The 17,210-nt window shown below is 38.8% G+C and overlaps 1 protein-coding gene across 11 annotated transcripts in view; it reads left to right on the top strand.

The window, feature by feature from the left end:
* Positions 1-17,210, top strand: part of SPK1 (guanyl-nucleotide exchange factor) — a 133,746-nt gene that overhangs the window by 27,734 nt on the left and 88,802 nt on the right. For all 11 annotated transcript variants that reach the window (XM_089136410.1, XM_089136407.1, XM_089136406.1 and 8 more), the window contains 4 exons: positions 14,124-14,179; positions 14,317-14,414; positions 14,566-14,703; positions 16,613-16,927. In XM_089136410.1, the coding sequence (XP_088992536.1) occupies positions 14,124-14,179; positions 14,317-14,414; positions 14,566-14,703; positions 16,613-16,927 (607 nt within the window). The remainder of the gene's footprint in view (positions 1-14,123; positions 14,180-14,316; positions 14,415-14,565; positions 14,704-16,612; positions 16,928-17,210) is intronic.

The raw sequence follows: 17,210 nt of genomic DNA on the forward strand, positions 1-17,210 counted from the left end.
CACCAATATACTTTACATATAACGGTTTGAACCGACCAGGTTGCATATAGACAACCCGGATTTAAGCTGGGTTATACATGAGCACTTTGCATAGTCCAAGATTTGTGATTGAACTAGATCCTATTTGGAGAATAGCTTTAGTCATGGCATGTTGTCTGACCTTAACCAGGATGGCAGGATCCATTCAAAATTCTGTTGCATGTGTGGATTTTAGGCATTCTTGTTAAGGGTAAGCATGGTAAGAAATTTTTCCGAAACTTGCTGAAATTTTGGTGTTTCGACGAAATCACAGACAAAATCGAAAAGTTGTTAGTCTCGTGAAATTTCACCGAAATCTCGCAGCAGTCTTTACTCTTGCTATAAAAAGGTCTAAATCTGAATGAAAAAATTCCAAAATTTTGGGTTTTGGTAGTTCCCTGGGTGGCAAAACCCCTGATTTTGGCGAATTTGCACCTTGAGGGTAAGTTATACATAGACTCTTCGTGCATCTTCCGAATTTTGTATTTTTTTGGTTTCATAGTTGTAAAGACGTTGTTCACTATGTTTCCAGGCAGGTTTTGGGTCTTATTGGTAGTCCAAGTGTTTTTCTTTTCGGGGAAGGGGGGGGGGGGCTCAGTTTGTGTATGGTCTAGGTGGTTGTCACCATGATTCAAGATCTTGTCTCATCTCGGTATTTTGCCACTATTGAGGTCTGTGTTGAAATCTCGCTTAAATCTGGTATAAAGTCTGTCAGATTTCAGTGGTTCTTGTTTTTAGGTTTGATTCTTTTTGAACAGTTTAATCTAAGGCCTATAAACACATATCGATGTTTAGTTTGATTGAAGAACAACTAACGATGGTCTTTTGGCTTCACACTGTTTTCGCTTGTATGCAGTCGGAACTAATGTATTTTCAGACATTCAAATATTATTGAATATGAATCCACATAAATGATAAGGAATTTTTGTTGAGATATACATAATGCATAAACACAAGCACTTACGTCAAAGTGTCAAATCTCAAATGCAACTCAAGATGGTGTCTATTTACACCATCTACCGTTAACCTTAACCAACATTGAAACCGAAATCATGCCACTTTTACCTTACCGAGTAAATATGGTACGATGATATATTTGTACTTTTGATATATGGTAATGGTATGGACATAATCATACAATGAACCACATACCGATACTATACCAAATCATGTGGTTGTTTTATACTAAATAAATATCGAATGGTAATGGTATGGAAAACATGTACCATTTATTACTTGGTACGGTAGTAGCATGGTGGGAGATTTCGTGAGATATCTTGGTTTTTCATAAACCAAGACGAGATAGAGATCGAGTTATGCAAAATGTGATATCTCGCTTAAGATCTTGCCCCAGATCTCGCCATATCTCACTGGAACTCTTAATTTTTGCCCCATTTTTTTGCGGATTTCAGTTGGATTTTCACTTGCAACTACTCTTAGCACATCTACAACATCAAAGGAAGATTAATCATTCTCTGCTTGTTTTATGAATTTATGTGTTAATGCCTTATATAGAACTTTTAATGGTTGTATAATTTTATCATTCTATTCTCGAAAGTCAAGATTGTAATATTCATATGGATGGAATCTTGATGACATTTAAGTTATTTGATGTATTTGATACACTTGCTTTTCATTTATATGCATTAAAGGTTCTATATTACATGTTATATAACCTTGCATTCCCTAATCCTACAACATTTCGGTTTCACACTATGGGTAGACTTAGAAATCATACTCGGGGTTGTTTTCTCACAAATCCAAGGGCACTAGCGTGTTCAAAAGGCCTTAAATAGGCTAAGTACGAAGTTTAGCCCAATTGGGACCCTAAAACCCACCAAGATGGGCTACCGAGTTGACGCATAAAAAATGACATATCTCGACCGAAATCTTGCTGAGATGGTTGAGATTTTGGTTTTTCAAGGTGGCGAGATCTAGCTCATGAGATCTTCTACCATGGGTAATAGTGTGAGGTAAATGTATTTGGTATGGTACTGATTTTGTACCAAATACTACTGTATCAAATTGGCCCTTCTAAGTGCAATTGGCAAGTAAGAGTCTACATGACAACTTTGTAGGATCATAGAAAATAAAAAACCAAAAAAGTTCCTTTAGACTAGTATAAAATACTATGTCAGCCTTGGTCAACCCGATTGTAAGTCCATCGTAGTTGACATGCATTGAGCTTTGATTATGTGATACGAATCCCACGTCATAACTCATAAACTTTGAGAAAAAATGATTATAATTTCACACAATTGACCTGTATGTTGCATTGTGAACATACTGAAGCTAACACATCCTAGGATATCAGTCACCAAATTGTGATGCACTAAGATTGTTAGTTGTCGATCCACACTGTATGAAACACATGGTAGCCGCTAGGAGCATGTATAAATAAGGTGGCTGTCAAATATAAAAAAATTAACACTAGAATGCTTTGACCGCTTAGTTATTGCTTTATTGGTGCTTTGTCACTTTAGTGCCTTAGAAGCCCTCTATCGCCTTGGACGCTTCGTTGCTTTGACAATCTTGCTGGTTGGTGTAGGGTAGGAGAATATCTCATCAACAAACGACAATCCAGTATTGCCATATATTTGTTTGTGAGTGGGAGCCATATTCAAGACTAGGATAAGATGAGCAGGCATATATGCTTCCCTGTCCCAATTAACTGGCATATGTATTGGAGTATGATGCACTCTGCTCTGAGGTTGCTATTGATGAACTACCATCATCGCCTGAAGATGGGGCAACACCAATGCCTCTCGATTTGGTATGCTCTTGCAAATACTCAATCCATTGACAGAGCCATGTAAGGTATCAATATCCATTCTATGAGTATGTCTACCCGGTTTGAATTGGCCACAAGCCCTCTTAAGTAACCCCTAGTCCTTGTGGATGAGGGGGCCATAGCCTGGGGGAAAGTCCGCCATGGTCTTCATCTTATGCGACATGTGTATAATGTGTTTCCTCAGTGAATCTGATGGAGTATTGTGTATCTTGTAGTGGAACCACTTTTTGAAGTCCATCATAGTCCCTAGACTCCCCACCACTTCCACCATCATCATCTCCATTGGTAGTATCATCCCCACTAATACCACCATGAGTCTAAGTCTCTTCCAGACCATTTGTCTGACTTGAAGGTAGAGCTTTAACTCCATACCCCTGTCCCATCACCACAAGCACCACATGAGGAAATGGGCCACTCATCATCATCAAAAGCAGCTCCACTTGTAGCTTGGGATGGTACAACTGATGCATTATACGCATGGATTTGACTGTCATCAGCCGTGAACTCATCGACATCAATACGAACCTCGTTAGCTATAATGGGGCTAGGCCTACCTCTAGGTTGATCTGAAAGTGGCTTAACCGTCACCCAATCCAGAATAAGGTCTTCTTCATATGGGTCTACCAGGTATATGTTAGAAGATAGATTTCTTTCTAAATAAAAAAAATAAAAAAATAGAAGACACTGAAAGTATAATTTCAATGCCTTGACTTTGTAGATTTGGCTCACGATGTTCAACATATATTAATTTCAACCAAGGAACAAATTTCTGTCGAAACTAGGATTTTGACCCAAGAAAAGGGCGAATTTTTTGGGTTTCGATCGAAAATTTTGGTCGAAACATATGATTTTTTTTGAAATTTTTACCCTAGGTTTGGGCCTTATACGTCCATTTCATTTGATTTCTTGCCTCCTACTATTTAAAGCATAATAAACATAATGGAATTAATATTTTGCCAAAAAAAACCCACTGAAAATTTTTCATTCAAGTATACTAACAAATGACTGATTCCGACAAGTACAAACTTGTGCCATACAGGCATAGAATCATCAGCATACATGAACTGTTTGATAGAATGGTTATGTATACAACAAGTCAACAAAATAAAATGACCAACTAGATCAAGTGATGTTGTCTCACATATATTAAGTTGAAGCCCATATATCATATATGCATTTGTATTTTTCAAAATACATAATTTAGAAAATAATTATTAAAATCAGAAAATGAAAAAAATGGTAGCAAATAATAAAAAAAAGTTTAACAAAACACAATCATAGATCATAGTCCTAGGCTAAACATATATTAGTTTCAAGGCAATACAAGATCCTTTTAGGCATGAACAAAACCAAAATAAAAAAATGGAAGTTTGGAATTGTTGGGTATGGCTCATGCTTCACATTCTATTGCTGCCAAAGTTTCCTTTGTAGCTGTTGTGGCTTAAGATGTGTCTGGAGGCAAAAGATGAGCAAAAGAGGTGCTTGAAGGCAAATGAACTGTGAAAATTAGGTGAAAATGAGATAGAAATCAACAAAAACTAAGGAAAAACAAGTTGGAATGTTGAAATGGTCGAAATCTCTGAAATTTCGGTTGAAACCTATAACTTTTCCAAAATAATTGGAATTTTGTTTTGGTTTTTAAAAATGCAGGTATTTTGGTCGAAATTTCGGACGAAATTTCTTCTATGATTTCAATATCATTAAACCATTATTCAAGTTTCGCCAAGATCCACATACGTTTCCCATATAATTCAGCATTTGTCCTAAGATATGGGCATCACTCTTTTCCCAATTAGGGTCTGTGGCATCAGGCTTCTTGTTGCCCTTCCTATAATTACTACCCTAATAATTTTCCTCCACGGGTGGAAATTAGTAGCCCCTTCAAGTTAATGTTCAGTAAGACTGAGAGGAGGACAAAACCTCAGTCATTGTTCTTTTAGTTTCAGTCTTAGCTTCTGCCATTGTGTGTGTATTACTGCTCTCCAACCACTGACCCAAGACATATCAATGCCACTCAAAGAAAATCTGCCCTTGCAATTCTAACATAAACGATCATTGAACTTATAACAGATGTGACTATATTCCTTCAGCAGTACATAAGAGCAGTAAATCATTCATACTATGATTGCAGAACCTGAAATAACGTTAAGGAGCGAAATATAGATTCTGCCACACAAAGCTGGATTTAACCAGCTAAATTTCAGTCACAGTAACTACTTAGAATCAGAATACATTAATAACAACAACAAGAAGTGTTGTCCCAAGTCCCAACTAAATGGGGTCGGCTACATGAAGTCATGCCTTCCAATCAGCTCTATTTGAGGCTATACTAGATGCAAGGCTTAAGCTATGCATATCCTTTCTCACTAGTTCTCTTACTATCTTAGGTTTGCCCCTAAACTACTTAGAATCAGAATTCAACAATAACAACACTGACAAGCCTTGTCCCATCCCAACTAAATGGGTTGGGTATATGAGTTCTTCCCTTCCAATCAGCTCTATTTGAGACCATACTAGATACAAGGTTTAAATTATGCATAGAAGGTTATCTTAGGTTTGCTCCTAAACTACTTAGAATCATAATAATCTCCAAAAACAATGCAACTTTTGAACCAATCAACCCACGGAGTACTATCACAATTTCTTGGTCAACAAAAAACCCTCAAAACAGTAGAGAATAAATCTGGGCAGAATTCTTGCAAAACTCTCCCAAGAAAAACACCTTTGTAACGAGCAAAATCAGGACACTATGCTTTCGAGAATCCAGGACCAGGGGTTGAGCAACAAGTCCTTCAATCATAAACTCCAAAAATAGAAGTTTGAAAACTTATTACCTCATTGATTCTTCAAACTAGCTATGATGGCTCCCACAAATTAGCTATGATGGCTCTCCAAGTATCTCACGGACTTGTTTGAACAAATAAAAGGCTTTGAAATCGAAAGGAATAGAAGGACCTAAAGCTCTGATACCATGAATATCAGGTAGTAAATGAGAAGATACAGAAAAGGCGAGAAGAATAGGAAGAAAAAAATCAGGGAAGATCCTAGGAGGCCTTACTCAATTGTGTAAGCCTCCTATATCCTTAATCCTTTATTTATAAAACAGACTTTTGTTACAAAACTAAATAGGAAACTAATCCTATTCAAATAAGAAAACCACCTCTCTCGAGTTGGTGCTAGATTTCCTTATCTTATTGCACCCCCCAAAAAAAAAAAAAATCACCCTCTAACAATGACTTAACTTAATGCAAGTTTAACTAGATGGTTTTGCAGAATTGGCAGCATATACAAGGAAGAGAAAAGCCCAATGGTCAAGCCCATCAAAGCCTAAGGATATGATCCAAAATAGCCAATGGCTTGCATGGGCTAGGACTATTGTAGTGGGATAAAATGAGCCCATGGTTTCATGGGCTTGGATTACTTTAGTGGGAGAATATCAGCCCACTATTTTGAACTAAGCCCAAGTCTATATTTTAAAAAGTCAATAAAAGGGGCTGTGGTTTGGAAATAAAAGAACTCATTGTCAAAGGAGTTTTCCTTTGTTAAAGAGGTAGGTAGTAGTTGAGTTATTAATAGGTAGGTGGGGTTAGCTAGTGGTTGGATGTTACCATTAGTGTTTATGTCTCTTTAGAATGCTATATAAAGAGACTTATGTAAGAGGTGAAGAGACAACTTATGAATTGAAATCAAATTATTTGCTAACATTCTTCCTTTTTGGAGAACCCTTGTGTTTGATCAAGGTAGGTTGGTGTTCGATCCAATCGATCCACCTTGCGGTGTGAAGCCCAGATGTTACATGTTACATTGTTATTGTCACTTTCTTCATTATAGTTCTGTCCCTATTTGAAGATCTATTCAGCTCGTTATAATACCATTCTAGTTTCAGCCCTCGTTCCCATCTAAACTTTATTTCACCTGAAGTCCATCAAATTTGAACTTGATTCCCTGTAAAAGGTCCTATTTGGCTACTGTTTTGATCATTCAAATACAGTACTACATTAGATGGACAAGCAAACTGCGGCGATGTCAGAAAATGCAACCGGGGAAGTGTTGGATCTTCATCCCTTTTGGACCATATCATCCTCCTATCCTCCTAACAAAACCATTCGAACCTGGTTGCTATCTGACCAGCCAATTTACTGAAGTTACCATGGTACCCTTCAGTCCTATTCCTAGAAGTAATCATCTAATTTCTGAGTTCTTGTTGGTTCTGATTGAGATATTGGAAGAACTGGCTCCTAGTTGATCCTATTCAATCTAGGGTTATAATAGATTGTTGCTGATGTGAACCAAGGATCTAGGGTTTAGTAATTGATGCAAGCCCCAAATCCAGGGTTTACCCTGAGGATCTTATTCAATTCAACCAGCAGTAAAACTAGGGTTTGAATACCCTGCGGTTATGGGAATAGGGATGAATTGAAGATTCTAGGGTGTTTAGAAGAGTTGGCAAGGATTTGCATAGGGCTAGGGCTTTAGGGTTTGAAGAATTTCAATTCAAAACGTTGCTGTAATTTAGAGTTCATAACTGAATTTCTGGTTTTAGGGTTTTAAGGTATTAAGGGTTATTAGAAATTAGGGTTTATATTGTCCTAGGGTTTCTGCAAAGTAGCTTGGGTTAAGACTAGGGTCAAAGGTAGAGTAGGGGAAGGGGAAGATGATTCTTAAGGGGTTTAGGTTTTGTAAGAGGGGTTTGAAAAATAAGATCAAAAGAGGGTTAGGGTTTCTATGGTTTGGTGAAGAAGATGAAGTTTAGGTTTTCCTAGGGTTTAGAGTGAAGGGAAAGGGCTGTACTTGGGATTGAAGCTAGGGAAAGGGGAGGGGAGTTGGATTCCTAAAGAGGGTCAGAATTAGGTGATGTGTAGGGAGGACTAAGGTTAGGAGTTGAAAAGAAGACGGAAAAATTAGGTTTTGAATTTGTGGAAATCCCATGCTGCTGCAAGGGAGAACAGAAGGAAAAAAAGAGGAGAACTAGAAAGGAGGTGCTGGGAATGAAGGGGGTGAGGGAATAGTGGTAGGGGAGGTGAGATGGAGCTGCCACAGGGTTTTGGGAAGTGGGTAGGGAGGCTTGCGATAGGGAAAGGGGTTGGATTTGAAGAATTAGAGTTTGGGGATGGGGCATGGATTGCCACAGGCAAAGGGGAAGGGAACTAGAGAGCCTGTTAGAGAGAAGAAGGGAAAAGTGTAGGGGCTGGGGTGGGGTTCTGTTTGTACTTACTTGAAGAAGGGAATGGGGACTTGAAGAACTTCAAATTGCAGAATTTATGAACACAACAGCAGCTGCAAGTTCCCCTCCTTAGGGTTCCGTTTGTTGCACCTTCGACTCTTTTTATTAATCATCAAGTCAGTGCTTTACGAGCTAAAGAGGCTTTATTCATAGCCTCACATGAGTGTAATCACATTAGGACTCAATATTAGAAGGTGACTCAAAGTTGGACTCTGACTAGACTTGGGACTCTCATAAAGCAAGGAGTAAAGGACTCTGTCATGACTTCTCCTAGGATGGCCCAAATTACAAATTAAGAGTAGATCTAGACTCCTTGTAAAAACTGAACTGTAACAAAGTGAATTCCTTTCTAATTGGGATGCCTAACCTAACTGGGATTCGTCAATAGCATGTCCAAACTAAACCAAATTAAAAAACAGAAGTAGTTTTGGGATTCTGCTAACATAGTAGATCCAACAAACCCTAGTTTGACTTCAACTGAAACAAGCAAAATTACTAAATTGCCCCTATTCTTGTCATAGTTGTTAAGGCGTCGCCTAGGCTTCCAGGGTGCCTTCGAGCCCCTCAAATCGGCATTGCCTTATTTTCAAGCAATAAGGTGACCTCCTTGGGGTATGAGGCATCGCCTAGGCATTGCCTAAGGTGCCCACTTTTTTTTTTTCTTTTTTAGATCACATGAAAAATGCCAAATCGAAGGCATATATTGAATTACTTATTAGATTCTAATTGTAAAGTATCTATTGTTTGAACCTATATGCATATTTATAATGATGCTACGTGATCAAATGTTAAAAAAAAAAAAAATCGAAAGAGAATAAATTCTTGACTCGAGTCTCACACTCTCTCTTCCTCTCTTCTTCTCTTCTTCTCTTCCATTCCTGCGACAACACTCCGGCAAGCAGCGGCGAGTGACATGCGACTTCTTCTCTTCCTTTCTTCCCGCGACTTTTTGGTTATGACCTACTATGTGTGGTTTGTAGTATGTTGGGTGACTTGAGGTAGGCTAATATTAATTTTTTTTTTTATTTTTATTATATAAGATATGATAGATTTATAATGAATTAGAGTTCCATCAGTGAATGAGATGTACACTAAAATTCACTTAAAACGCCTCAACCACCTCAAAAGCACCTCAGAGGGCGCCTCGTCGACTCATTGCCTTAACTAGCCTAAACCGACTTGTTGCCGTGACAATTATGATTCTTGTACAATCTCCTATAGAGCCCTAGGGTGCTGGGCTACCATTGCCTTGTTTCGGCCCTTAGCGTAGCCCTGAGTTTGGCTCACATCAATTGCTTCCATCCAATCGGGTGGAGCTAGCGAGAAATATAGAAAACATAGTATAGTGATTGTGACTTCTTCTTGCGGTAGATGCAAATATTTTCCTTTCATTATTCATGGTTTTAGGTTGAAGAAGAGTGTAGATCTCTAAAAGAGGCTTGAAGAGATCAAAGAAACAACAAAACTTACCAATTTAAAGGTTGAATGGGGGAAACAAAGCCCTGAAAGTTTCGACCCAAGCCTTAAAACCATGAAAAGGGTTTTTCTGCCCCAAAACTCTGAAAAATTGATCTCAAACTTCGAGAGAAAGTCGAGTTTTCATTGCTGAGTCTCTCAAGATTGTTATTTTAGGAGATCTGAGAGCTCAGTAAAGGAAGGCCCCTAGTAGTCTAGATAGGGCGTCTATAGAAGAAAAATGGAGAGAGAAAGGTCTAGGGGGGAAGAAAAAGTAGGTGAAAGCTTGAAAGGTAATGCGGAGACTAAGGAGAGGGGTGGCGGTGGCTAGGCTTTAGGTGTAGGGCAATAACCCTAATGATGGTGATGTGAATCAAAGGTCTAGGGTTTGGTAATTGATGCAAGCCCGCTGGATCTTAATTAGGTGAGCTGGTAATAAACTAGAGTTTAATAACCTGTGGTTGTAGGGTTAGGGCTGGAATTTGGGATCTAGGGTTGGGAAGAGAGGAAGGCTAGGTTCGGATAAGGCTAGAGATTAGGGTTGGCTGAAATTCAGTCTCAAAACCTTGCTGTAAATTAATTTCAGATTTGAGTTCTAAAGTTAGGGTTGGAATTTAGGGTTTGATAGGAACTAGGGTTTTGGATGAAGAGTTTGAAAGCTAGGGTTGAAAATATGGTTAGGGTTTCTAGGGTTTTTAGGAATTTAGGGCAGCAAAGGAATTAGGGATTAAACTAGGGTTTGGTTGGTCCAATTGGCTGAATTTGCGAGGGAAGGTCACTAGGGTTGGGGGTGTGGCACTCCTAAAGTTTGGGACAGATCTAGTGGTTAGATTCCCATATATCTGACGTTGAATTTTAGGTCTTAGAAAAAGTCCAAAAATAAGAAAAAGGATATGGGGCTTAGGGTTCAGGGGAAGCGGAAGGGATTCAGTCTTCCTAGTTGTGTGTGTGTGTGTGTTTTTTTTTTTTTTCGGGGGTGGGGGGTGTGTTTTGGTAGGACTATGGTTATGATCGAAAGTTAGGGGAGGGGAGGGGAAAGAGGTTTCATGATGGGATTGGAATGGGAGTATTAGGGTTTGGGGATGGGGAGGGGTTGCTGCAATGATGTAAAGCCCAATTTTAGGGATAGGGTTTCTTGAATTGATTCCCTAATTGAGGGTTGCCCAGAATCTTCCAGTAAATGTGTAAAAATATTATGGGATGTTTGTGGATCTCTCAAAAATTTATGGAAGGCCCTAGAGACAGGTTTGGATTGATATGGATTGTTGACAAAGTCACCGAAGGGATGGTTTGAGATACCCAAAATTAATATGGGATGGATGGGGATTAAATTTGAGGCTCCACAAAGAGATGGGATGATCTTGGATGTCTAAGATTATTCTAGGATTTGTAGAAAAAAAGGATAATTAATTTGGATCAATATGGGTTGGATATTGGAAAGGCAAAAAGGTTCTTTTCTATCTCTTGCTTGCTTTCCTTTTTTCTTCTTCTTTTCTTTCCTTTCTTCTTGCTTTCTTTCTTTTCTTCTGTATTTCTGTTTTCTGGTTGCTGCAAGTAAAAGGAAAGGGGGGGGGGAGGAGAGAGAGAGAGGGGCCAAGAGGGTTAGGGGGGAGGGGAGGTGTCTTTGATCTAGGGAAACCCACAACTCCTCTCTTGGCACCTTTGAAATGTCAAATTTTATTCATCAATCAAAAGTGCCTTGACAAATTAGAGAGGCTTTATTTATAGCCTTACATGAAAGAGCTCACACTAGGACTCAAACTTATGAGGTGATTGTAATTAGGACTCTACTTGGACTAAAGACTCACATTCAAACAAGTTCTCTATCATAACTTACCCTCAGATTTTCTTAATTGCAAAATAAATGTAGATACAGACTCCTTGTAAGAAGCAGACTGTAACCAGGAGAATCCTTTACTAATTGGTACTCCTAACATGACAGGAACTCTTCAATAACTTGTCTTGAACTCGACCAAATTCAAAAACAAAAGTAGATTTAGGATTCTAGTAACATACTGGATCCAATAAAAGGAATCCTTCTCTAATTAGGACTTCTAACTAGAGTAGCACTCTTTCATAACAAGGACTAACTCAAATAAAAAAATAAAAATAGAGTTCGATTGTTAACAAAATTCTGATTTAGGCTTGATTGAGTTGGGTGGGGTTAGGGGTACCCAAAATGCCCCTGTGGCAGGACTGCAGGATGCTGCTAACCTCTCTAGGCCTTCTTTGGGTGGTCTTGGATCCGGACATGGCAAAGAACTAATGATGTTGAGGATCTTCAAAGGTATAGGTTGGATAGAAATGAAGCTAAGAAAATTGCGGGAAAAGCAAGGGAAAAGAAGTATGAAGAGTTATACAATAAGTTGGGCACGAAGGAAGGGGAAAAATCTATTATAAGATAGCTAAGATGAGGGATAGGAAGAGTAGAGATCTTTACCATGTTAGATGTATTAAAAAGGGGGATGGTAAAGTTTTAGTTTGTGAGGAGGACATTAAGAAAAGATGGGAAACTTATTTCTCTAGTTTACTAAATGAGCATTCTTCAAGCACTTATGATTCGGACGATTACTCCTTTCACCAAGGCACCAATGTTCAAACTTATATACGTAGAATTTCGATGTCCGAAGTAAAAGAAGCTTTAAGGAGGATGAAACTCGGCAAGACACAAGGTCTTGATGAAATCCCAATTGAAGTATGGAAGAGCTTAGGAACCCATGGACTAGTTTGGTTGACTAAGTTGTTTAATAAGATTACAGGGAAAATGCCAGATGAATGGAGGAGAAGCGTTGTGGTTCCAATTTACAAAAATAAAGGAGATATTCAAAATTGTAATAACTATAGGGGCATTAAATTGATGAGCCATACGATGAAATTATGGGAGAGAATAATTGAAACCCGTTTGAGACACTTAACTACAGTTACGGAAAACCAATTTGGGTTTATGCCAGGAAGATCTACAACGGAGGCTATTTACCTAATTAGGAGACTTATGGAAAGGTATAGAGAATGTAGGAAAGACCTTAATATGGTATTTATTGACCTATAAAAAGCTTATGATAGAGTCCCTAGAGCATTAATTTGGCAAGTACTAGAGAAAAGAAGTGTTGCAAGTAAATATGTAGATATAGTTAAGGATATGTATGATGGTTCGGTGACTAGTGTTAGAATAGTGGGCGGACAAAGTAATGAATTCCCGATAACAGTTGGGCTACATCAAGGTTCAACTTTAAGCCCATATCTATTTGCATTGGTAATGGATGAATTAACCAAAGACATTCAAGATGTGGTCCCCTGGTGTATGCTTTTTGCAGATGATATTGTGTTGATTGATGAGATCCAAATGGGGATTAATACCAAATTAGAATCATGGAGAGTAGCTTTGGAATTAAAAGGCTTTAAACTTAGTAGATCGAAGACAAAATATCTAGTTTGTAACTTTAGTCATAATCGGGCAGATGATGAGGTGGTGATACTTGACGATAAAGAGATTCCTCAGAATGATTGTTTTAGGTACCTAGGTTCAATCATAAGTAAACGAGGTGATTTAGAAGATGAAGTTTCCCAAAGAATTAAACTAGGGTGGATGAAGTGGAGAGGTGCGTCCAGGGTCTTATGTGATCGGCGTATTCCATTAAAGCCTAAAGGAAAATTTTATAGGACTGTTGTTCGACCAGCTATGATGTACGGTGCAGAGTGTTGGGCTATTAAAAAGAATCATATAGATAAACTCAGTGTAGCAGAAATGAGAATGCTAAGATGGATGAGTGGCAAAACTAGGATGGATAAGATGAGAAATGATCATATTAGAGTTGGTTTGGGAGTTGCTCCCATAAGTGATAAGCTTCGAGAAAGTCGTTTGAGGTGGCACAGTCACGTTCAACGGAGACCTATAAATGCCCCTGTACGGAGAAGTGATATAATCCATATTGAAGGAGCTAGAAGAGCTAGGGGTAGACCTAAAATAACCTTAGGAGAAGTGGTGAGAAAGGATATGTATAGTTTAGGCCTTGTATCTAGCATGACCTCGAACATAACTGATTGGAGGGCAAGAATCCATGTAGCCGACCCCATTTAGTTGGGACAAGGCTTATTCTTGTTGTTGTCTTGGATCCGGTTCGCATCACATGGCTACCATTCTACTTTGATAAAAAGGAGAGAGAGTTGGGAAATAGCTACTGTGTTTCTAGAGAGTGCAATCATGTTCTTTTTATGGTAAGAGAAAGTATACCTGAAATGCATAAAGCTCACGTGACAACAATATCATGTCCGAGGGATAATTTTAAGAGTCATTGTATTAGAGAGAAGCATGACATACTAAAAATACACATGCATGGATGTGTTTGTTATGTTGTGATACATATAAAATACAGTTTTGAGGCGTAAAATACCTTAAAATGCAATTAACTCAGTATATGTTGGCTTTATTCAAGGTGTCATTTTCACCTACTCTGGTGATGAATTAAAAAATAACTGCAGCTTTACCCCTTTTGTGCTTACTGTAGTTTCAGATTTTTTCTGCTAGGTGTTCCTTTGATGCCTCTCTTTTTATTTCTCTCTTCATGTGCTTTCTTTTTATTTATTTTTTCTTTTCTTTTGGTTAGTTTTGTGTCTAAATGATCTTTTCTTGGTCAGTGTTTTGAAGATCTCTGTGAGGGTTATATCGTTGTCATTTCAAGCAGGACTGGTTGGTGAGTTTTGTTCAGTAAAATCATTTGTTTGTTGCACCTATTGGATCTTCCTGTTTTGGTGGAGTATATACTTGTATACACGAGTCAATGGTTAAATTGACTGTTTTAGGAGCTAAATTGAGACCATCTATTTGTAGAGCCATTCTATGGTACAATTTGCTTATATAACAGAGAGAGACGGGAGAAATTGTCTGAGGATTTCTACTTCCATGTGCTACCAGCTGATATGCAGGATGTAAGACTTCATTAAACTTAACATTATTTTTACTGTTTAAGCAACAATGTTGCTTCTACATCTATTCTTCATATGGATCTCTGATTGTTTTATTTGACCATCCCCTCAACTATATTGAGGATTACTTTAATTTCTCTGCTATCCTTTTCAGGGTAGAACTTCTTCTGAGCAATGCTGTATTTTCTCATTAGATGCTCCATCTGCATCAGTTTGCTTGATGATTCAATTAGAGAAGCCAGCAACAGAAGAAGGCGGTGTTACTCCTTCCATTTATTCACGCAGAGAACCAGTAAGTTGAAACCTTTTCAGGAGGTGGGGATTGGCTCAGCAAATAAGAAAATTATTAGAGATAAAATTGATAAGAGTAGAATGCAAGTGCAAATTTCATGTAAGCCAGGGCAAAGGCTGGTTGAAGCAAGTATGTGAGTACACACGTAACTTGTCAAATCATAATGCAGTGGCGGTGTGATGTAAGCCAGGGACTGGGTTAACCTCTGAGACTTTTTTTTAATTGAAACTAGCAAATAAATGGGTTCTCAAAGAGTTAGGATTTTATTTATGGGTTGGTCTGGTATGGTTTTGGGATGCTCAAGGTTTAAATTGGTAATTAGGGTTTTAACAAATCATAAGATGGGCTGGTGGGTTGAGATAAGTTAGGGTTTTACAAAATTAAGATGGGGCTGGTGGTTTTGGGATCAGTTAAGGTGTTAACAAATCTAGTTGGGATGGAGGGCTTGGGTTTTGGAAGATCCAAAAATCCTATGAGAGGAAGTGTGCAATGAGGATTTTGTTAATGGGTTCTTTGGAGATACCTAGACTTACTCAAGAATGATTAGGGAAGCTTGTGGTTGGGTCTAAGGAAGGTTTCTTGAATTCTTGAAAGGATCTTGGGCTTTAATCATTCTTTATTGACCTTTCTTGTTTCTTGTTTGTTTGTTTGTTTCTTTTCTTTTCTGTTTTCTCTATCTTCTTTGCTGCCGCAAGATCAAGACAGACAAGAAGGGTGGAAGAAGGGTAGGGGAGGGGGTGCTGCTGGGTTTGGGAGGGTTGGGGTGGTTTCTTAGGGATGCTGCAGGGTAGGTTAGGGAAGGGGCTGGAGGGGGCTGCAATGAAGGGGGCAGGGGAGGGGAGGTCTTGCGATGGAGGAGGAAGGGTGTGGGGGTGCTTGCCTGGCCTAGGGAAGGGGGAGAGGGCTGGAATGGAAGGGTCTGGGATGCACTTTGAGGTTAAGAGGCTGCTGTTGCACTTGAGTTGAAGGAGGAGATCACCAAGAACAATGCTGGAATTCAGAAAATGCTCAGCCCATGTCGTGTGGTATCTTCCCACTACTCCAAGCCTTCAATTGATTTTACAAGGAGGTGTTGGGGCTATATATAGCCTTACATTAAAGAACTTAGACTTTGACTCAATATTGAAAATTTAACTTGACTCAGCTAGGGAATCCTTTGTAGACAAGGATCCCCTATACAACTCAATAAATGAGAACCAGTAAAAAAAAAACAATTTGCAAAATAACAAGTAATAATCCAAAAAGACTAACTTTAAATTTTATTCTAAATGGGACTTCAGCTCTAAGTAGGACTCTCAATTATCTTGACTAAGGTTTAACCAGTTAAATAAATTAAATCTGGACTCCCTAAGAGGCAGGGAATCTGACTGGAGCTAGGACACTCCAAAGGGGGGGGGCATGAAAAGTGACCAAAATACCCTCCTAGGGCATTCGGCCAGGCTTGGTTGTTGCAAGCCCAGGGGTCTGTTTTGGGCCCAAGTCTCGGGCCTTATTGGGCCTGCTGACCCTGGTTGCATCACAGTTTGTAGGACAAGTCTGTAAGTGATGCTTTTCCTTCCTGCAAACATAGAGAAGAGGCATGAAAAAAATGCAAATAACTCAAACTGCTCCATATAACATTCCTAAGTGGGTCTAGAAATTGATGTAATACTACACAAGCAAACAAAGGTGAAAGATGGTCTACTCACATGGCTTCTTCTCCATCAACATAATTAATTTCTTTCCTAGGGGCCTGAACTTGCCATCATAATTCAAGAAACAATTTGGCCCGTCAACATGCTCAGATTTGATCCCTGTTAAGTTAATATTGTTTTTACTAAATTAGTTTCCTTCTGATGCTGGACTGTTTTCTCCTGTCCGAATAAGATTCTGTATGATCTCTGATTCAGTCTTTTCATTACTATTTTAGGTGCAGCTGACCGAGAGAGAGAAACAGAAACTTCAAGTGTGGTCTCAAATCATGCCTTACAGAGAGGCGTTTGCTTGGGCTATAGTTCCACTGTTTGATAATAGCATTGCTGCAGCATCTGGTGGAGCTACCTCCCCCAGCAGTCCTCTTGCTGCTGGTATTTCTGGGTCAAGTTCCATAGAATGTGTTGCTGATGCAGCTGCAAAAATCCCGTTAGATGGGAAGCTGACTCAATTTTCGAGGGGAAGCTCTGTGATAATTGAAGTATCGAACTTAAACAAGGTTAAAGAAAGTTACACTGAAGACTCACTTCAGGTATGATTTTATTTTTCCTTTAAATGTCCCTGTAGGTGCTGCTTTTTGATTTTTCCCTAAAGTAATTTTTATCTTTATTTTTAAGAACTTTTGTGATCATGAGGGTCAGCACATTGAACTGAAGATCTTGTTTATGTGCATTACAATATGAGACTCAGAGAGGATCACATTAAACAAGGGATGGAACTTATAATGCCTCGATTGAGTTAGATTTGTGAGGTGGAAGATGATAAAGAGGACCCCCTATTTGAGTGGGTAAGGGATAGTGGTGAGTCATTGTTGG

Source organism: Hakea prostrata, chromosome 10 (genome assembly GCF_041222555.1).
Source record: "Hakea prostrata isolate BN-2017 chromosome 10, UWA_Hpros_2, whole genome shotgun sequence".
NCBI lineage: Eukaryota > Viridiplantae > Streptophyta > Magnoliopsida > Proteales > Proteaceae > Hakea > Hakea prostrata.